Source organism: Zingiber officinale, unplaced genomic scaffold, assembly GCF_018446385.1.
Source record: "Zingiber officinale cultivar Zhangliang unplaced genomic scaffold, Zo_v1.1 ctg222, whole genome shotgun sequence".
NCBI classification, from domain to species: domain Eukaryota; kingdom Viridiplantae; phylum Streptophyta; class Magnoliopsida; order Zingiberales; family Zingiberaceae; genus Zingiber; species Zingiber officinale.
This window is the reverse complement of record NW_024589898.1, coordinates 35,848-57,888: the sequence shown is the minus strand read 5'-3', so window position 1 is coordinate 57,888 and position 22,041 is coordinate 35,848. Positions and strand designations below refer to the sequence as shown.

General features: G+C 45.6%; 3 protein-coding genes across 4 annotated transcripts; 2 read left to right on the top strand and 1 right to left on the bottom strand.

Annotated features, from left to right (window-relative positions):
• Nucleotides 1–312: 312 nt before the first annotated feature.
• Nucleotides 313–2,141, bottom strand: LOC122036886 (GPI-anchored protein LLG1-like). Its single transcript, XM_042596319.1, has 3 exons — nt 1,835–2,141; nt 1,704–1,760; nt 313–825 (listed from the first exon to the last, which is right to left on the bottom strand). Exons 1-3 carry the CDS (start codon nt 1,917–1,919, stop codon nt 470–472), a joined length of 498 nt encoding a protein of 165 aa, XP_042452253.1. The 5' UTR covers nt 1,920–2,141; the 3' UTR covers nt 313–469.
• Nucleotides 2,142–14,648: 12,507 nt separating this feature from the next.
• On the top strand, nt 14,649–17,222 carry LOC122036895 (BTB/POZ domain-containing protein At1g55760-like). Of its 2 annotated transcripts, none has more exons than XM_042596329.1 (4): nt 14,649–15,061; nt 15,781–15,929; nt 16,131–16,249; nt 16,426–17,222. In XM_042596329.1, the coding sequence occupies exons 1-4, from the start codon at nt 14,976–14,978 to the stop codon at nt 17,041–17,043; spliced, it is 972 nt and encodes a 323-aa protein (XP_042452263.1). In that variant the 5' UTR covers nt 14,649–14,975; the 3' UTR covers nt 17,044–17,222. The 2 variants fall into 2 exon arrangements, with proteins under 2 accessions (XP_042452263.1, XP_042452262.1); XM_042596328.1 differs by having other exon boundaries at nt 14,650–15,094; nt 16,426–17,221.
• Nucleotides 17,223–19,160: 1,938 nt separating this feature from the next.
• On the top strand, nt 19,161–21,779 carry LOC122036887 (pentatricopeptide repeat-containing protein At1g62260, mitochondrial-like). Its single transcript, XM_042596320.1, has one exon. The coding sequence runs from the start codon at nt 19,426–19,428 to the stop codon at nt 21,484–21,486; it is 2,061 nt and encodes a 686-aa protein (XP_042452254.1). The 5' UTR covers nt 19,161–19,425; the 3' UTR covers nt 21,487–21,779.
• The last annotated feature ends 262 nt before the right edge of the window (nt 21,780–22,041 follow it).

The following is a 22,041-nucleotide window of genomic DNA, read 5'->3' as shown; positions in this document are numbered from 1 at the left end:
TTTCCCCTCTAGATTTCTGATAGTTCGAATGATTCTTTGGACTTTTGATTATTCATCATGTACTTACAGCCCTCTGGAGGGGCTGTAACACCCACATGATTTCTGATGGGAAAACCTTTTGCATTGTTTATGCAGTATTATAAGGATCTTTTAGTCTTGTGCAGCTCTTAGGAACACAGGAATGAGCTAATCTACTTGATTATTTTTGCGTTTTGAACAAGCAGTTCTTTCATTTTGTCAAGGTTCATTATGGAAGAGGACAATACGACCTGCAACAAAAGAGGAACAAGAGCTCAACTACTTAAAGATGGGTTACTAAAAAAATCTTATTGTTCTATCGAATTAATAGATACATAGTGATAACACATGGCCATATTCCTATAACAATTTTATCAAATTTAACTCAACTGTAATAATATTGGACTGTGGTCTTGCATCTTTTGGAAATCTACAACTTATTCCACTTTGGTTAACAAAGCATAAACCCTAGGAGACCACACAAAAGCAAGGCCAAAGAAATAAGGCTTTGGTTCTTGCGTCCTGTGCGTGAACTGATCGGCGGCTGTGGGGCACTAGCCATGCAAGAAATCCCTAACTTGCCACCGTGGCATTCGTTCGCGAATAGCCCTGGAGGGTAGTTCCCGTAGAGATGGATGTAACTGAACATGATTTGTGCACAATCGTTCGTCAAATTGTTTATTTGTTCAGCATACGGGCATGCAAAATCCGTGAGAGCTCTGCAACATTGATCTGCCGGATACCGGGGACCCTTGCACCGGCTTGTGATGATTGTATAGTTCATGAACTCAAAGTTCACAGGGCAACCTAGGCAGTGATGCAAGACGAGTTAAACTACAAATTCATGATAAATCCAATGGATGACCACAGAGAAGCAAGAAAATTCTACATAGCAGTTTCTTCCAATGATCCCTCATTCACATGATGAATGAAATCACTCGGCATCTTAGCTAAAGCTACTGGTGCAAATATTGCAATATGATGACCTTAGTAAAATGTCGAGTTAGTTTCTAGAAGTGCAAATTGTGACAAGTTCACCTTTTGTGCTAAACCTTCTGACATTTCACTTCTATCCTAATTCATGTATCATCTCAATTGAGAGATGCTCACTGCAAATAAAACTCAGCTTAAGTTGCTGACTCAAAAACAATATTGCCATAAACATGAGTTGCTCAATCGCTGGTTCATCATCGACGCCACACACATGAACAAATCTTTACTTATTGTTGTTGAAGGACGCATTCCCTTACACTGTATATGAATCCATCAAACTGTTCTTTGTGAAACGATGGGCAAAGACAATGTGGAAAAGCTAAGTGAGAAACAAGACAGTCAAATCAACTACATGATGCTAAATCTCCTCGAATCATTCGCAGCTACTAACTCAAGTCTGTGCTATGGATTAGCATAAGCTTTTTCAAATCAATAACTGATAGCTTAGATGGTCAGGGTCTTCAGGTACATGAATCATTAGCGGAGCTGAAATGAGTGGGACTAACACAGCTTTTGTTGTATTAAATCAGGGACTACAAATTCTTCATCGAAGTTAATAATCATTGACCCAGATTATTGAAAAAGAAAAAATAGGCAAAACGTGCGTTCGAGAAACGCAATGGATCTCGAGGATAAATCTAAGAAAAAGATGGTTAAGGAGGTAAAGAAAGGAACAGAGAATGAAATCTTACTAGTTGTTGCTTGGAGCAAGCTCCGACCACCAGATCCATGAGGCACCGACGCATCATCTAAAGCCAAAAACATTTCGTAAACTCACCAAATCCGGCTCGAAAGACCAAATTTCACCAAGAAGAGGGATCACCTGAGATAAAGCTCGAAGCAGCCGCCAATCCAGCGATCGCCGAAAGAACAGCAACCATTAACGAGAGCTTTGGATTCGAGTCCATTCGGCGTCTTCGTTCGCCGCCTCCTTCGATCAAGGGAAGAGGAGAGAAGGTCTAGGTCTCCGAACCACGAAATCGTTGGAGATGGGTAAATCGGCGATCGCCACCGATTCCGAAACTAAAACGGCGACGAATATTTAAAGAAGAAAAGAAATTCAGCGATTTACTGAAACCGCGTTCTTAGTCGTAATACCCACCCAATACGCGAATCTGACTTTCATATTTATCAAATAATTTCCAATTATATCCTGCTGTATCACAATCAGGGTGATCAATTGATTTCAAAATTTTAAAATTATATCTGCAATAAACACAATAAATTTAGTTTGAAATATTTATGTGATGTCTAAAATTATCAAGGCGGATCGGCTCGTTATTCGGACGGATTGAAAAAATAATCAATCTAACTCCAGGTGGATTGTTAATTAGACGGGCCAATTCAAGAGCAAGGTCGGCCTATTTGAGGTATTTAGAAAAAAAAAATTCGATCTTTAACATTGTTTAGAAAAAAAAAAACCTCAAATTGGGATAAAAATGGTAATTTAATTTTTTTTTACAAACAAAATATTAATTTTAAAAAATATTTTTTTATACAATTTAATTTTCTTACTTTTTAAACGTAAAATTATTAATTAAAATTTTATATTCAAATTTTGATAATCAAATTCAAATAAATATAAATTTTACAATATTAAACAGAGTATTATTATTAGATATAATAATTAATAAGTTTACAATTCTCTTAACTAAAAAAATAAGTGTATTCAAAATTATTTCAAAATAAAGAAAGATAAAAGTTTGTCTAATTATTTAAATGAAAAATAAAGAGAACAACCCTTATAAAAAAAGGAACAAAATTGAGTAAATAAGAACAATGAAATAAGATAATAATAATAATAATAAAATCATATTCTCATGCTCAACTCATCATCGGTGAAGCACAAAAAATAAATAAATAAAAAATAATGTCCAAAAATAATAAAACTGAATACAATCCTTAAAAAATAAAAATCGCAATGAGACCAAATCAGCTATTATCATTTATCAAGAACTAAATGAAAGTCTTTTTAGGCATAGAGCAAAAGAAAAAACAAACTATATTTTTTATTACCTAAACAAGAACAATTGTAAATGATAGAATGTAGACAAAGGGAAAATAGAATAATTTATAACTATTGATCCTGTCCGAATCGCTGAACCAACGGACGTTGGGCACGTGGCGCTCTCCTAGTCGATGACGTAGGCCTCCATCTGGTCGCACGAATCTCCGGCGAGCCTGCACAAAAGTCGGGCCAGGAAGGGGTTCCCGGCGACGAACCTCCGACGCTCAAGTCAGGTAAGCAAGCAATGAAAAAGTGGCTCTCCAAATATTAGAATGCGTACCTCCGGCGAAGGATGAGGGTCTTTATATAGGGCCGCGGAGAAGCGAGTGTACACATACCGAGGTGTACACGTGTCTGCGGCCCATACCCCAATAAGGGCTTGTCAGTGAGCTTACCTGACCCCTACTGCTACAGTCCAAGCATGTCCTCGATGGGACAATGGAACCCCCTGTCATAAGATTTGGAGTATGGTCTACATGTAGAACATACCCGCTGTCAGAAAAAGATGTCACTTGTCCTTTTGCCCTTACTCCCTGGAGATCGTCCGGCCGGCCAGCTTCCACGACATCCGCCCGGACGTATACGGCGGTTTACTTAGGGCGATTCTCAATCACGTGCTTTGTGGCGACTTCGCAGTATGCTACCTGATGGCTTTGGCCGAGCATGCAGTCCGATCGGCCCTGCGATCTTGTCCGCTGAGCGTCGGAACCCTGACTTTCGACGAGACGCCTTTAATCAACTAGACACCGCCCGGCCGCTCGGCCGGTCGAACCCACCCCTCTCCGGCCGGCCACCTGCCACTTTGACTTCCACGTGGCGTTGACCCCACCGGACGGGGGTCCCCTGTTCTTACAACCGGATCACTTGCCTCCCCTTCAAGTCTAGTCGAAGGAGGCGATTGCTAGTCGGGCGGCTCCTCCGTGCTAGTATCCTCCGATCGGCCTACCGCCTAAATGGCCTTAAAAGTAAATCAACAATGGCATTCATCGGGTCTCCTCGTGTGTTGCGCCAATCTTCGACATTAAGGCTGAGCATGCGTTCATTAAATGCTTCGAATGGTCGAATGCCACGTGGCGTACTGCCATCATCGTACGGCGGCGGTGGCATGGTGCTTTGATGTGATCGAAGCGATTCGAAATGGACGGCACGATGCATGCTTTGTTTCCCGTGACCTGGATCCAACGGTGGAGGCCGCCCGACCTCCACCCTATAAATCCTTCCTTTCCTTCTTTCTCTCATTTGCCTCCGCGATTTCAACCCCTGCCCCCAGCGCTTGGAGCTCCGGCGATACCGTTTCTGTTCTCCGACGCTCTCCGGCGCCTCTTCCTTGATCCCTTTCCTCTCTGTAAGGCTTTATAACTTTTCTTCCTCATTTCCGGTGTCTCATCCGCATTTCTTTCCCTAGTTCCAATCCTTGAAACCTCTTTTCGTTGGCTGTTGTTTTTCTCCTGCCTTTTTGCCTTTTTGACTCCTTCCGATCGACTCAAGGCTAGCTCTTCCCATCCCGAAGAACAGTCCCTCGGCCCATGGTACACCACCATGCAGTCCCGATTCGACCAGTGCGATTTTGATATTCTGACAGACAATTTCGAAATCCCCGAAGATTTTGAACTTCTTTTAGCCGGTCCTTCCGCTCGGCCGCACAGGCCGCCGCGCGGAGCTTTCTGTGTCTTCCGCGACCAGTTTACTGCCGGTCTACGTTTCCCCGTACATCCTTTCATCATAGATGTTTGTAATTTTTTCGGTGTGCCGCTCGGCAGTCTGGTACCCAACACCTTTCGTCTCCTCTGCGGTGTTGTTATTTTGTTCAAGATTCACAACATCCCCCTCCGACCGGAGGTCTTCTTTTATTTCTATTACCCCAAGCAAGCCGAGCCGGGCACTTTCATGTTCCAAGCTCGGCCCGGCTTAGTCTTCTTCAACAAACTACGCACTTCCAATAAACATTGGAAGGATTATTTTTTCTACATCCGTATGTCCGATCAGGCCAACTTCCCGACCAAGTGGCAGGTCAAATTGCCCCCCACTCCCGAGCTGAAGAAATTCAAGACCCGACCGGACTACCTCTATGCGGCAAATATGCTAGCCGGTCTGCGGCTTGACATCAATAAGCTTCTTCACGAAGGGGTGATGTACATCTTCGGCCTGAGTCCAATGCGGACTCCCCTTCCGAGCGACTTTGGTAAGCATTTTACTTGGTCCTTTGTTTTGATTGCTAACTGATTTCTCTTCTTTCCTTTACAGCGGACATCGTCATGGATTCGGTAATGGCCGACGTTTTGAAGAGAAAGGCGGCGACGCTCGAAGCCGCGGCGGCCAAAGAAATGGAAATGCTGGGTATCCAGCCGGTCGGATCCCATGAAGGGGAAAGTGGGACTCAGGCTGAGTCGGCCGCTCCAGCTTCTCAACAAAATGTGGCCAGCGGAGCCACCGCCACTGGGGAACCAACTGTCCCCGAGGAAGGTTCCGCTCGGGAGGAGGAGCAACCTCTACCAAAGAGACGCCGAGTGGAGACTCCCCTGCGGTCGGCTACCTCCGCGGTCCAACCATCCGAGCGGGTCACTGCGACGGCTCGGGGCAAGGCGCCAGAGGTCGAAGCCATTTCGTCCGACCGGACGCCTTCCGAATGGGACGAGCCGGCTGTTCCAATTGAGGCTACTCCGGTTAGCACCCTTCCGCCCGCTCTTCACTCAGTCCAACGCTCAACCATTCATTCTCAGTTTTCTGCGCCGGCTTCTGATCCCCTTCCGACCGCCGGTCGGACGACCCACGGTCATGGCCGCACCGTACGAGTCACTCTTCATCTCCCGACTGAAGAACTGCTGCCAGAGGCCGACCGGCCAACCGCTCCCGAGCACACCACTACCTTGAAAGGGCCCCTAGCGGAGATGTGGGCCGATGCTCGGGCGCGCATCGCGCTGATTCCCCTCCGGAACTTGGCCAATAGCCACATGCAGGAGGCCACGGGGGTAAGTTCGCTTTCTTCGAAGTTTTGTACACATTGTTTCCGATCGGCCACTAATAACTCTAATTTTCTTTTGCCAGAGATGGGTGGAGGATATTGCAGTCTCTAATCGTTTAGCCATGGTGGATGAGGAGTTAAGGCAACTGAAGGCGGCGTGCGGTCCGTCCGGCTCTCAAGGCCCGTCTTACTCCGAGCTGCAGAAGGAGCTTAAGAAGACACAAGATATGTTGGCGGCCGAACAGAAGAAAACAGCCGACCGGGCTCATCATCTGGCCGAGCTCGAGCGGCAGGTCAAGTCGTTTGAGCAAAAATTTACCCTGGCCACCACTCGGAAGAATACGACCATTTCCGACTTGGAGACGAAGAATGTGGAGGCTCGAGGCCTGGAGTTGAAGGTCAAGGAGTTGATGGAGCAGCTTGACCAAGAGAAGATGAGCCGCTCGGCCGACGCCACCAAGCATAAGGACGAGCTGACCACTTTGCAAGAATCCCTCGCTGCAGCTCAATTAGCCTTCAAAGAGTACCAAGAGACCGAGCCGAGTCGGGTTGCTGCTCTAAGACAGGGCTACATCCGCTCGCCTGCATTCTCGGAGAAAATCTGCGAGCAGATGTACACAGCCTTCGACTTGGCTATGACCGCCACCCTGACATATCTGAAGTCTAAGGGTCTTCTCCTGGAGTCCACTACTATTCCGGTCGGCGATCAGATGGCGCTTTTGGATAACATCCCCAAGACCCTTTATGATTATATTGAGTAGTTTCTGTAATTTGGCCACTCGACTGGATATGATCCTTTTTGTAATTAGGTCGCTCGGCCTAAAGTTTTAACCTTAATGCAATGTTTCCATCGTATTTGCTATCTTTTTACATAACCGAAATGTGTGTTTATCCGCTCGCCCATTATTACTTCTCGTGCTCCCCCAAAGGGATTTTCACAAAGTAATCATCGTGATCTCCCCGCTCGGCGAAATGTACCCTGTTCCTCTTTGATAGTAGAGATCGTTTACAAAATGCCAAGTACCTTTGGATACTGGGCCAATCGTAGCGTAGAGACGGTCGAACAGTATCGAAATCGCGTGCCTCGGGCTACTTGCCGTCCTTTTTATGGCTCTATTCCGCTCGGAATATTTATATACGCTGGCTCGTCTCTCGATATTTAACGTCGGAGCTCGACGGTCTTCCGCTCGGCGGGTTTATAGACGCCGGCTCGTCTCTCGATTTTTAACGTCGGAGTTCGACGGTCTTCCGCTCGGCGGGTTTATAGACGCAAGCTCGTCTCTCGATTTTTAACGTCGGAGCTCGACGGACTTCCGCTCGGCGGGCTTATAGACGCCGGCTCGTCTCTCGATTTTTAACGTCGGAGCTCGACGGTCTTTTTATGGCTAACTTTAATACTGTCGTTCGGCGAAACCACCAGCCATCCTTTAAACCATTTATGCTTCCTGCATTTCAAGGACAGGGGCGACCAAAATATACAGAAATGAATTACATCAATGCACCTTTCACCCAGCTTTATAAGGCTGGAGATGATTCGCGCTCCACGGTCGATCAAGCTGCCGTCCGTCTTCATCCTCCAAATAGTAAGAGCCCGAGTGAAGCTTTTCAATAACCTTGAAAGGGCCCGCCCAAGGAGCTTCAAGCTTGCCAACGTCGCCGACCTGCTTGACTTTCTACCAGACAAGGTCGTCGACCTGGAATGATCTGGGGATTACGCGCCTGTTGTAATTTTGCTTCATTCTTTGACGATATGCCATCAGCCGGACAGATGCCTTTGCTCTTTCTTCCTCGACCAAATCCAGCTCCATGTTCCTCCGCTCGAGGTTGTCCTTATCATAATTTTGGATCTGAGAGGACTCAACTCCAACTTCGACAGGAATAACCGCTTTGCCGCCATACACCAAATGGAAGGGCGTGACGCCAGTTCCTTCCTTCGGGGTCGTTCGGATGGCCCATAAGGCGCCTGACACCTCATCCACCCAGCTTCCTCCCATATGATCGAGCCGAGCGCGCAAAATACGAAGAATTTCTCGATTGGCTACTTCGGCTTGACCATTGCTTTGGGGATATGCCACGGACGTGAAGTGTTGCTCAATGCCGAAGCTTTTGCACCAATCTTCGAGCAATTTTCCTGTGAACTGCCGCCCGTTGTCGGAAATAAGTCGACGAGGGATGCCGAACCGACAGATGATGTTCTGCCAGATAAACTTCTTGACCATCTGCTCGGTGATCTTGGCTAGCGGCTCGGCTTCCACCCAATTGGAAAAATAATCGACTGCCACTAGTAAAAATTTCCGCTGCCCGGTCGCCATAGGGAATGGACCCACAATATTCATTCCCCATTGGTCGAAGGGACAGGATACAGTAGCTGCTTTCAACTCTTCCGCCGGTCGGTGGGAGAAGTTGTGGTACTTCTGGCAAGACAGACACGTCGAAACGGTCCGAGCGGCGTCTGCTTGTAAGGTTGACCAGAAGTATTCGGCCAGCGGGATCTTCTTAGCTAATGATCGTCCGCCCGGATGCCCTCCGCATGATCCTTGATGCACTTCTTGAAGGATGTATGCCGCATCTTCCGAACTTACGCATTTCAAAAGTGGGCGGGAGAAAGCCTTCTTGTAGAGTTGATCGCCGATGAGTGTGAACCGGCCGGCTCTCCTCCTTAGCAACTGGGCTTCATCCCGATCGGACGATGTAGCTCCCGAGCGGAGAAACTCCATGATGGGTGTCCTCCAGTCGCTCGGAAACGCGAGGCCCTCCATCCGGTCGACGTGCGCCACCAAAGATACTTGTTCAATTGGCTGTTGGATGGCGACCGACGTTATTGAGCTCGCGAGTTTGGCTAACTCATCGGCCGCTTGATTCTCTGCTCGGGGTATCTTTTGGATAATAACCTCTCTGAAGTCGGCTTTGAGTTTTTCAAAGGCTTCTGCGTAGAGTTTGAGCCGAGCGTTGTTAATTTCAAAGGTGCCAGAAAGCTGCTGAGCGGCCAATTGCGAATCCGAATGGAGCGTTACCCGACCGGCTCCAACATGCCGGGCGGCCTGTAAGCCGGCTATAAGGGCTTCATACTCTGCCTCATTATTCGTGGCTCTATAATCAAGCCGGACGGATAGATGCATCTTCTCTTCTTGGGGAGATAGCAATAATACACCAATATCGCTTCCAAGCCGAGTGGACGATCCGTCCACATATATTCTCCACATAGCTTCCGGCTCTGGATTCTGCACCTCAGTTACAAAATTCGCTAAGACTTTCGCTTTAATCGCCGAACGAGGCTGGTATTGAATGTCGAATTCGCTCAATTCTATAGTCCATTTGATGAGCCGTCCGGACGCTTCTGGATTCAACAGAACTCTTCCCAGAGGACTATTCGTACGGACGATGATGGTATGAGCCAAGAAATATGGTCGAAGGCGCCGAGCGGCGAGGACCAGAGCGAAGGCCAACTTCTCGAGCCCAGTGTAGCGAGATTCAGCATCTTTTAAAATATGGCTCAGAAAATATACAGGTTCTTCTCTGCTCGCTCTCACTAGTGCCGAGCCGACTGCTTGCTCAGTTGAAGATAAGTAAATACAAAGCTGCTCACCTACAGCTGGCTTGGCTAGTATCGGGAGAGAATTCAAATATGTCTTCAGATCTTCGAATGCCCGATCGCATTCTTCGTCCCATTGAAACTTGGCGGCTTTGCGCAAGATTTTGAAGAAAGGCAGGCTCCGGTCGACGATTTTGGAGATGAACCTAGACAGGGCAGTTATCCGACCGGTCAAACGCTGCACTTCCCTCAGATTTCTTGGAGGCGGCATGTCTTGTAGAGCTTTCACCTTGCTGGGATTTGCTTCAATACCCCGCTCGGTCACTATGTAACCTAAGAAGCGTCCTCCTTTTGCTCCGAACAGACACTTCTGGGGATTTAGTTTAACGCCATACCTCCTCAGTATTCGGAAAGTCTCCTTCATGTCGTCCAAGAGGTCGGCCGCTCGGACGGATTTGATGAGAATGTCGTCCACGTATACTTCTAGATTCCGCCCGATCTGCTCTTTGAACACTTTGTTCATCAAGCGTTGATACGTGGCTCTCGCGTTCTTCAATCCGAACGGCATCACCTTATAGCAATAGGTGTCGTCGGCTGTAACGAAGCTAACTTTTTCTTGATCTTCCCGAGCGAGCGACACTTGATGATAGCCTTGGTAAGCGTCAAGCATACATATCAATTCGCAGCCGGCCGTAGAGTTCACCAGCTGATCTATCCGGGGCAGAGGATAAAAATCTTTCGGGCAAGCTTTGTTGAGATCCCGAAAATCTATGCACACTCTCCACTTATTGCTTGGCTTAGAGACTAATACTACGTTAGCCAACCAGCTCGGGAACTGCACCTCGCGTATATGGTCGGCCTCCAGAAGCTTCTCAACTTCCGCCCGGATGATGACATTCTGCTCGGCGCTGAAGTCCCTTTTTCTTTGCTTTACTGGCCGAGCGTCCGGTCGGACGTGGAGCTCATGCTGTGCTATACTTGGTGAAATTCCGGGCAGCTCCTGTGTCGACCAGACGAAGACATCATGGTTTCTTCGGAGACATTGGATCACCTCCTCTTTCTAATTCGCCTCCAGATCGGACGCGAGGAAGGTCGTGGCCCCCGATCGGGTCGGGTGTATCTGCACTTCCTCTTTTTCTTCGTAAACTAAAGAGGGAGGCTTTTCAGTGATGGCGTTTACCTCGATCTGGGGCGTCTTCCGAGCGGAATTGGCTTCTGCTCGGACCATCTCGATGTAGCATCGTCGAGCTGCCAGTTGATCTCCCCGTACTTCTCCCACTTTATCATCCACGGGGAACTTGATCTTCTGGTGGAAGGTGGAGACGGCCGCTCGGAACTCGCTGAGCGCCGGTCGTCCCAAAATGACGTTGTATGATGAGGGCGAATCGACCACCACGAAGTTTGCTGTCCTCGTCCTCCTAAGCGGCTCCTCTCCAAGAGAGATAGCCAGCTGGACTTGTCCGACCGGCAGGACTTCATTGCCCGTGAACCCGTAGAGGGGGGGTTGTCATGGGCAACAGCTCGGCTCGGTCAATTTGTAGTTGATCGAACGCCTTTTTAAATATGATGTTGACCGAGCTTCCTGTGTCAATAAATATGCGGTGAATAGTGTAGTTGGCTATTACCGCTTTGATGAGCAGAGCGTCGTCGTGGGGCACTTCGACTCCTTCCAAGTCCCCGGGCCCGAAACTGATTTCGGGTCCGCTTGCCCGCTGTTGGCTGCAGCCTACTGCATGGATTTGGAGCTGCCGAACGCTCGCTTTGCTTGCTCGGTTGGAATCTCCTCCGGTCGGACCACCAGCTATGATGTTGATCTCTCCTCGGGAAGTATTACTTCTATTTTCTTCTTCCCGAGCGGACGGTCGAGACCGTTCTCTAGACATTCGCCGCTTCTCCCGCCTCGGGGATCGATGCCGATCGGGAGTCTGTTGCTGTCGCCTATCAACTTGCGTCCGATCGGCTTCATGAGTTCTCTGTTGCCTATCGGATGAGGGAGATCGTCGACCACCATTCCGGGGAACTGGATGAGCAATCAAGGGAAGACTTCGACAATCCCTTGTGTTGTGCGTATCCGTTCGGTGGAAGGAGCAGAACATCGGGGTCCATTTCTTCTTTGGCTTGGGTCGGGCAGCAGCTACCTCTTGCACGTTAGACCTGGCATGGGGGGAGCGGATTGCTTCGACCCTCGGCCCTCTAGGTGGATGAGCAGCGTGCGGCTTCCGCTCGGCAGGAGGAACCCGCTCAGTTGGGGCTTCTTTTTTCCGGGCTGCTTGGGCTTCCTCTACGTTGATGTACTCGTTGGCTCGGTGTAGCATATGGTCGTAGTCTCGGGGCGGCTTCCGAACGAGCGAGCGGAAGAAATCCCCGTCCACAAGGCCTTGTTTGAAGGCATTCATCATGGTTTCCGAGGTGGCCGTGGGGATATCCATGGCCACCCTGTTGAACCGCTGGATATAGGCTCGTAGCGACTCGCGAGCTTCTTGCTTGATGGCGAACAGGCTTACGCTAGTCTTCTGGTAGCGTCGACTGCTGGTGAAGTGGTGGAGGAAGGCCGTTCGGAAGTCTTTGAAGCTGGTGATGGATCCATCCGGCAGCCTCCGAAACCACCGTTGAGCCGATCCCGAGAGGCTGGTAAGAAAAACTCGACACTTCACTCCATCTGTGAATTGATGGAGAGTGGCAGTATTATCGAACTTACCCAGATGATCATCCGGATCGGTGGTCCCATTGTATTCGCCGATCGTCGGAGGCACATAGTGTTTGGGCAGAGGGTCTCGTAGAATAGCCTCTGAAAATTGGCGGTTGATCCGCTCGGGCGATGTGTCCGCTCGAGGGGCTTCTCCTTTTCTGCCATCTCGTCTTGGCATTTCATCCGATGATGATCCCCGATCTCTGTTAGCTGCTGCGACTTCAGGCGTGCGGAATAGGGCCCTATGGAATGCTACGGTGGCCTGAGGTGCTTCCGCTCGGCCACCAGACGCGGACGTTGCTTGCTGCTCCGGCCGCTCGGCTGCTGCTTTCTGTTTTTGCTCCACAAGCTTGGCGGCCCTCAACTCGATCAGAGCATCGTGTTCCTCCGTGGAAAGCGTCACCGTGTGTTGTCGTCCAGCCTCGTCCATTGTTTCCGTTCGGATGCAGGAGCGTTTCCCACAGATGGCGCCAAATTGATCCTGTCCGAATCGCTGAACCAATGGACGCTGGGCACGTGGCACTCTCCTAGTCGATGACGTAGGCCTCCGTCTGGTCGCACGAATCTCCGGCGAGCCTGCACAAAAGTCGGGCCGGGAAGGGGTTCCCGGCGACGACCCTCCGAAGCTCAAGTCAGGCAAGCAAGCAATGAAAAAGTGGCTCTTCAAATATTAGAATGCGTACCTTCGGCGAAGGATGAGGGCCTTTATATAGGGCCGCGGAGAAGCGAGTGTACACATACCGAGGTGTACACGTGTCTGCGGCCCATACCCCAGTAAGGGCTTGTCAGTGAGCTTACCTGACCCCTAATGCTACAGTCCAAGCATGTCCTCGATGGGACAGTGGAACCCCCTGTCATAAGATTTGGAGTATGGTCTACATGTAGAACATACCCGCTGTCAGAAAAAGATGTCACTTGTCCTTTTGCCCTTACTCCCTGGAGATCGTCCGGCCGGCCAGCTTCCACGACATTCGGCCGGACGTATATGGCAGTTTACTTAGGGCGATTCTCAATCACGTGCTTTGTGGCGACTTCGCAGTATGCTACCTGATGGCTTTGGTCGAACGTGCAGTCCGATCGGCCCTGCGATCTTGTCCGCTGAGCGCCGGAACCCTGACTTTCGACGAGACGCCTTTAATCAACTAGACACCGACCGGCCGCCCGGCCGGTCGAACCCACCCCTCTCCGGCCGGCCACCTGCCACTTTGACTTCCACGTGGCGTTGACCCCACCGGACGGGGGTCCCCTGTTCTTACAACCGGATCAACTATAAATATATCTAAATAAAAGTTAAATTTAATGTATATCAAGGAAGTGGAATGGTAGAGATATCTAACTCTTTATTCCTAGAAAAATAATAAAATATTCTATTTTGATCAGAAATAATATGCATGAATACATTAATATTTGAATTTAATCAAGCAAGGAGTATCGGTGTTAGTGTTAGTTGTGGTTTCTCTTCTCCAATTTCAATGAGCAAGAGAAGCACAGAAAGGGAGAGTTGGAAAAGGGGAAGAGTAGGAACTTAAAAAAAAAATTAGTATTTTCATTTTACATTGTCTAAATCATATTCTTATTAATTAAAGTAGAAAGCATCACCACCAAGTGAAAATGTAATGAGAGTAGGTTATAATTAAGAGATATAGAAGAGAAATATATTAGATTTTATAAAATAACATCCATAATTAAAAATAAATTTAATTTATAAAAAAAATCTTTTATGACTCTATTCATTGAATTATATTAAATTCGAAGCTATGATAGATAGACCTTATAAATATTTAATCAAGTGAGCTCTAGTCTTTTATATTGTCTTATAAAAATATATTTAATATATTAGAAATAATGATCCTAATTTTTAAAGAATGAAATGGTATAACTTTTTATCATGTGGAAATTATTTGTTCCTATTCTCTTTAAAAATATATATATTAATATGTATTTAATACATAAAAATAATGAGTCCTAATAAAAATTGAGACCTTAGGTGATTATGACCTCTGCCTAAAGTTAATCATGTTCAAAAGCCTATCAAAAAGTTTTTTTAATTTTCATTTTAAATTTTAAATTTTAAATATTTTTTTCAATCCATCCGCATCCAGCCACGTGGGATATTAGCGAAAACTATATACCCGGCTGAATACATGGCTAAAAGAAATTTAAAAGTGGTATTCTAATAAAGCAGAAGATGTGCAATCGCCTATCTCGTGTTAACCATTTACAAAAAAGTGTCTCGTTTAGTCGTTTTTATTAGTTTTAAAAGTAAGTTCCTTGTGGGGTGCCATCTACCTGAATACAATTTACATGATCATATTAAGAATGGTGAATGAGACGAGACAGGTGATTCACCGCTCGGAGCTGAGACGGAGGCGATCGACTGATCGGACGGTTGGGAAAAAAACTTGTTTCCGAGCTGGATCTTGCTGGAAGATTTGATAGATTTCGTCGTGTGTTGGAAACATATGTCACTAAATTATTTGGAAGCCCATGAAAGGGTCGCCTTCCTGGCGCTCCCTCTCCTTTGCCAATGCTTCTTCAATGGCAGAGAGGCGATTGCCCTTGCTGGATTCCGCAAAAGAGACGCCTCGTTTCTTCGCCCCTTTGCCTATTTCTAGATTTTGACAGGGGCAGTTTTGTAGGGCACTGCCGCGTTCATGAGGAGAGGGGATCGGAGGAGGCAGAGAGGCGGAAGAGCAGAAGGCGGAGCGGTGGCGGAGTTTCCTGATGCCACGGAGAGGTCACCGCAGCAGCGATCGCGGCAGGACCAACGAGGATGAGCGATCGAGCGTACCGGGTGGAGAGCACAACGCGGCTCGCGCAATGGAGGATCGATTCCCTTTCCACTTTCTCTTATCGCAGGTCCGACCTCTTCAAGCTCGGCCTCTGGAACTGGTATCAAAATCTCCATTTTTTTCTCATCTCTCCAGATAGTATCGAAATCCCCAATTAACCTATGCGTTCTCAATTGAAATCGATCTATGATTCAATTTGCTAAAAGTTTCTCCTTCATTGGATATCGAAGTGCACATTTGTTAATGCAGGATATCTCTATCTTCATCTTGTTCCTAGTGAATTATGCTTGCATTGAATTAGTTTTGTAAGTTTTATTCTTAGGTATGCATTGGGGGTTTGAATCTCTAATGTTCCTCATAACGTGAATTGAATATCAAACTTCAAATTTGGTTTGCTAAACGTCTCTATCTTCATCTTGTTGTTCCTTGATTGTGCTTTAGTCGCCACCCCGTCTTATCCTCCTTTGTCCAACTTGTATCGAAATCCCAGGTTAACCTATGCGTCTTTCAACTGAACTCGATCTGAGACTCATTTTGGTAAATGAGCATAAGTACAAATTTTATGCTTGCATTGTTATAGTTTATACTCAGGTCTGCACTAGAGTATGATCCTCTACTGTTTCTTATAATTCTGTTTTTGTTTATGGAGTTATATTTAACCAATAAACTTTATCTGTACATGCAGTAAATTATGCTTCTTTCTAGTTTGGATTTTTTTTTTTTCATTTTCCCTGTAATTTTACAAAATCTAACCAACCAAGCCCATGCTTGGATTACGAAAAACAGGTATCTCGCAGTCGAGAAGAGCAAGCAACTCTATGTCAAACTGTACCCTGAGGATTCTAGCTTCACAAGAGAAAATCCACCTATTGCCTCCTTCAACATCAAGATTGTGTTTCCATCTGTTCCAAATCGCCAAACCTTTATCCATCCAGGTCTGAGTTTGTCAAATTGACGATTCATTTTGTTTCTTAGCAAAAGATAAGAGTTTCCACTTAGATCATCACAAGTTTGGAAACAGAGCTGAGTTTTCCAACAAGGCGATTCATTTTGTTTCTTAGCAAAAGATAGAGAGTTTCTACTTAGATAATCACAAGTTTGAGATGGATGCTAACACATATAACATTTATGTCCAGGAATTTCTGACAAACAGTTGAAGAACAATGACGACTTTGTGTGGGTTATTGATATGTTACAAACTGGCAGATTCATCATCGACGTTGAATTCCTTGATCTAAAGATTGTAGCTCCATCAGTAAGCAGATTCATCATCTAATGATAACTCTAATCTTTCTCTAACTACTACAATGTGACCTAAAGATATTGAGGCTTCAAGCAATTTTCTGGGTGTTTAAGAAGTTTGCAGAAGGATCACAAAATGGTGCTCTCTGAAACAATTATCATTTCCTGATTTTTCTTCTTGTGTTTCAGGGTGGTGATCCTACATCCATCTGGACTGGCCATCAGGCTGACAAGCACAGAGGGGCCGCGACCACCCTCGACTCGTTTAGGAGGATGCTAATTCATGGTGTCCACACAGACATCAGGATCAATGTCACTGATAATCTCGCTGACGGCAGCATTGGTGCACACAGAGCTGTCCTGGCTACAAGATCTCCTGTTTTTCGCAGCATGTTTGCTCACGACCTCAAAGAGAAAGGACTTTCCACCATCGACATCTTTGACATGCCGTTCGCCGCTTGCCAGGCCTTCGTCAACTACATTTATGGCAATTTCCAGTCCGATGAATTCCTTGTCAATCGCATAGCGCTCCTACGAGCCGCCGACAAGTACGACGTATCTGACCTGAAGGAGTTGTGCGAAGAAAGCCTCGCGGATGACATTGATGCCAGCAACGTGCTCGAGAGGCTCCAAGTTGCCCACCTCCACCACTTGCCTAGGCTGAAGAGCAGCTGCTTGAGATATCTTGTGAACTTTGGAAAGATCTATGAGATTACTGAAGACATCAATGTCTTTATGCAGAATGCTGATAGAGAACTGATAGCTGAAGTGTTTAAGGAGGTTCTTGCTGCGTGGAATGGCCTCTGAAGGCATATCTCACAGTGCTTATTCTTATAGAAGGGGTTGATTGTTTTTTTCAAAATAAAAAAATAAATTATTGTACATGAATTTTTATATTGTAAAATGTATGATTTGATTAGGAGAATGTAAACGACTATGAGCCTGTAACACCATAAATATTCCGTGGTTTCATGTTGCCATTCAGCATTCACATCTTGTTCAATATAGTCATAGAAAGCCGATGCCAGATTTTATAATGGTTTTTTGGCCGTTGATGGGCGAATTATCACGAATATTTTTGGATTTATTCGGTGGCTGAACCAGAGGATGGCCGCTAAGGATTAACCACCTTGCTTATCTATGACACGGTGCAATAGCAAGGCTTTAGGTGGATATACAAAGTATCATGGTTTGAAATCCAATCGGGACGAGGGCAAATTTTACAATGGATTTTGAGCATCTTGAGCGTTTAGAGTGCGTTTGATTCAAGGTTATTAACCATCTTGCTTATCTATTCAAAATTATCAACAAGGTAATGAGTGATTCTAAATGCCTAACATGTTAGCAAACTGGGGTTGCGACCTGGAATGCGATTCCTTCAGAGGTTTTAATGGGAATCCAGTTGTAGTTGGTCATTGAGCACAAGCAACGGTGGTTGGTTGTCAAGCGAGTAGGGAGGGCGGTGTCGGCTCAACGTCATCGTTGTTCCTTCGTGCGGAAGGCTCGCCGAATGTGGCAGGCGGCTCACCGACCATCCAGCATTAGTAGTGGTACGATCGATTGTCAAGCGAGAATGATGCCAACTGAGGTAACGATAGCGGCAACGAGCACATGTCACAAAAGGTGAAATCGTTCACCCCAGCACACCCATCGCATCCGACCCCAGGTCATCACGAAGAAGGTAAATCACGACAGCCGAAAGGGTAAGTGGTGGTAGGATGAGTTGCACAAGGTCCGGAAATTTACCCCTTGACAGCCCTACGATTCAACCCCACGACCTCATATGATAAGTATACCATCACTTACCATCTCGGATGACCCGTGGGGTCTAGCGGCAACGAGCACACGTGCATGAGGGACAAAACTGCTATTTTTTGTTACTTGATTTTTGTAATTAAAATTTTAATTAATTAGTTCTTACTATTCCCTTAATAAAAATATCTCAATTTTTTTTTAAAAAATAAGAATACAACTGAAAATATTATTTGAATTTGGTTATTTATATATTATACCCACTTCTTCTACTACTACTACTACTAATAATAATAGCAATTTATGATAACTTAAATCAAACACACTTTTAGTATTTATTTGAATTTTTTTAAGATTTATGATATATTATTCAATTTTTTACCAAAAAGAGCAGTCACGTGTTTTTATTTTATCCAAAAGAGCATCTTAATTTTAAAACTACCAAAAAAAAATATATAAAAAATTGTGTTATTCCCTTCCTACCCCTCCCGCCAACCTCCTAAATCCTCTCTCTCGTCGTTTTACAATGCATTCTCTCCACTTACCATATTAGGCTCATCATTGGTGTGTTTGATATTTTCTCATATCAAGTCTACTCTGGATCTGATATGGTCCAATATCAGGCTCAGCATGAGTCTGATTTTATCTATATCAGACCGACACTAGGCCTAATATTTTCACATATTATGCATGTTGGGTCTAATATGAAAAATATCAGGCCCACGCTAAGTTTGATATGGTCCAATATTAAATCTAGTGTAGACCTGATATTTTTTTATATTAAATTTATGTATTAAAAAATAACATGAGATTTAGGAGGTTGAGGAGAAGGATAAAAAAAAGAATAACATCGTTTTTGATAATTTTAAAATTAGAGTGTTTTATTTTGATAAATAAAAAAAAAATATGATCACTCCCGGATAAAAAGTCGTATATTATTTAGGTTAAGTAATGCTTTTTTTTTTTTTTAAATAACACTAAGTCCTCGTCGATGAATGCAGTGCTATCTTCCTTCACATGTATATAATTTTTTTAACTTCCTTTAACCTAAATGCTATATCATAATTCCTAAATATTAAATCCCGAACCCTACATGGCAACACGCAACATCCCCTAAATCCTCTTTTCAATGCTAACGGATCTTTAATCATAGAAAAGTTATGCCAGTCGAGTGATTAAATTGAACAATGATGGATTTAAGTTTGGGATCGTAGGGTGTGGAATGAGAGCGGGAAATAGGAATGCACCAGTTTACTCACTTGTGAGGGATTAAATCCGAAAGATCCACTACCAATTTTCTAAATCAAATACTAATTTTTCATTTCTTCCCATTACTCACTCCCATCCCATTCCATCCAACCAAGCACCCGTTTTTCTTAACCTGGGCATTCTGTCGAACGCCTTGATGGCGATCGTAATTGGAGGAGGTCAGGCCGCATGAGAAGGTTGGCATCGTCAGCCGCTCGCAGCGCCGGCGCATGCCAAGCTCCTCGCCGTCCTCTCTGCGTGGTCACTCCTCCCCTCGAACCTCCGCGGAGTCTGAACAAGGCTCTCGCTCATCTGATCCGGAGCGGCCGCCTCTGCGAGGCCCGGCGGCTCTTCGACTCCCTCCCTGGCCACCACAACGTTGTCACCTGGAATTCCATGATCGGCGGCTACGTACGTCACCGTGAACTCTCTGAGGCCCGGAGGCTGTTCGATGAAATGCCCGCTAGGGACGTCGTCTCCTGGAACTCTATCCTTGCTGGCTACGCGCTGTCCAGTGATTTGGGAGAGCTCGAGGAGGCTCGCCGCATCTTCGACCGGATTCCGGCCAGGGACATCGTCTCGTGGAATACTATGATCACTGGCTACGCTCGGAACGGCAGGATGGGAGAAGCCATGCATCTGTTTGGAAGAATGCCCGACGCCAATGTCGTCACATGGAACTCGGTGATCAACGGATTTCTTGGTGTTGGTGATGTCAAAAGGGCAGTGGAGCTGTTCGACAGAATGCCCGTTCGAAATTCCGCTTCCTTGAATTCGTTAGTTTCGGGCTTCATTCGGAATAACAGATTGGAAGAAGCAGAAGAATGGCTGCTTGGAAATCGAAGAAAAGTAGCCGAGATTGATGGCTTGATCGACTCGTACAACACTTTGATAGCTGGTTATGCACAACGGGGAAGGGTCAATGAAGCAAGGAGATTGTTTGATTCAATTCCTTGTTCAAAAGTTGTTGGAGATACAACAATGTCACACGAAGGAGTGAGATTTGAGAGGAATATTGTATCATGGAATTCTATGATCATGGGCTATGCGAAGACCAATGATCTTCCAGCTGCCCGGATACTGTTCGATGAAATGCCCAAGAGAGACTTGATATCATGGAACACTATGATTGCTGCCTATGTTCGTCACTCATCCATGGAAAAAGCCAAAGCTCTGTTCGAAGAAATGTTCAATCCTGATGCATGGACATGGAACTCAATGATATGCGGATTCACGCAGACAGGCCAGGTCGATCGTGCAAGGGAATTTTTTGATAGAATGCCACAGAAGAGCATCGTCTCCTGGAACACGATGATAGCCGGATATGAGCAGAATGGAGACTATCATGCAGCATTCTGGTTGTTTGCTAGTATGTGTGCTGCTGGTGAGAGGCCTGACCGACATACACTTTCATCAGTGCTCAGTGCTTCTGCTGGCCTTGCCATGCTTCTCCTTGGACTCCAGGTGCATCAGCTGATTACGAAGACAATACGTCCAGACATTCCGATTAACAATGCCCTTGTTACGATGTATTCCCGGTGCGGTAATCTGATGCACGCCAAAACCATCTTCGATGGCATGGGGAAGGAAAGGGATGTAATCAGTTGGAATGCTATGATTGCAGGATATGCGCAGCATGGACAGGCAAGAGAAGCTCTTGAGCATTTTGAAAGAATGAAACTGATGAGCATTAAGCCTACTCACATAACCTTCATTTCTGTCCTCAATGCTTGTGGCCATTCAGGACTAGTGAATGAAGGACGGAGACAATTTGACTCAATGGCCAGGGATTTCGGTATCATCCCCAGAGTTGAGCATTATGCTTCACTTGTCGATCTCATAGGTCGCTATGGCCAGCTTGAGGACGCGATGGAGGTAATACATAACATGACAGTGAAGCCTGATAAAGCTGTTTGGGGTGCATTGCTTGGTGCTTGTAGAGTTCACAATAATGTTGCATTGGCTCGAGTAGCTGCAGAGGCTTTGGTGGAGATTGAACCCGAGAGCTCTGCACCATATGTGTTGTTGCACAACATGCATGCAGATGAAGGGAAGTGGAGCAATGCCACTGAGATAAGGAAACTGATGGATAAGAACATGGTGGTGAAACAGCCTGGTTACAGTTGGATTGAGTTGCACAACAAAGTTCATATATTTATTTCAGGGGACAGATCTCATCCATTCTCACATGAAATATTTTCCCTGCTAGAAAGTTTCAGCAAAACGATAACCGACCTACAAGTTGATTGAATTATCGGAGTACTTGTTGTGGATCACTTTCTGTTCATTCTTTTCTTTTGACTAAGTTGATAAATTGCAAGTCAGGCCATCTTTCTGGTGCTTTGACAGTCCCGAACGCTGAACGACATCATGATCTGGAGGAAACACTGGTTGCATTGCAGTTGTTGCGAATTCCATAAGCTCTAAATTTATTAGAGAAACCAAATAAGAGGAAAATTTGTGTGCATTGATAGATCAAGATTTGACAGAGATAGTGTACTGGTTAATTTTATCTCAAAGAATACAAAAGTAAGGGTGACAGTTCAGATCAGAAATTGTGTTCTTTCCTTGAATGCTCCTTCCCTAACTACTTCCCTAACTATTTTGTGCTTTCAGATATGGAGCTTCTCTTCATTCGCTCAGCTCAATAAGTTGACAAAATAATGATTTCTCCATATTTTTAGTAATTAAACATTAACAATTATACAATAACTTTAAAAATCAGTTTCTACAGGTTTAAAATATAATTAATTGAACCTTATTTTTTTTTAAAAAAAATAACTTTGTAAGTCAAGATTAAAATTG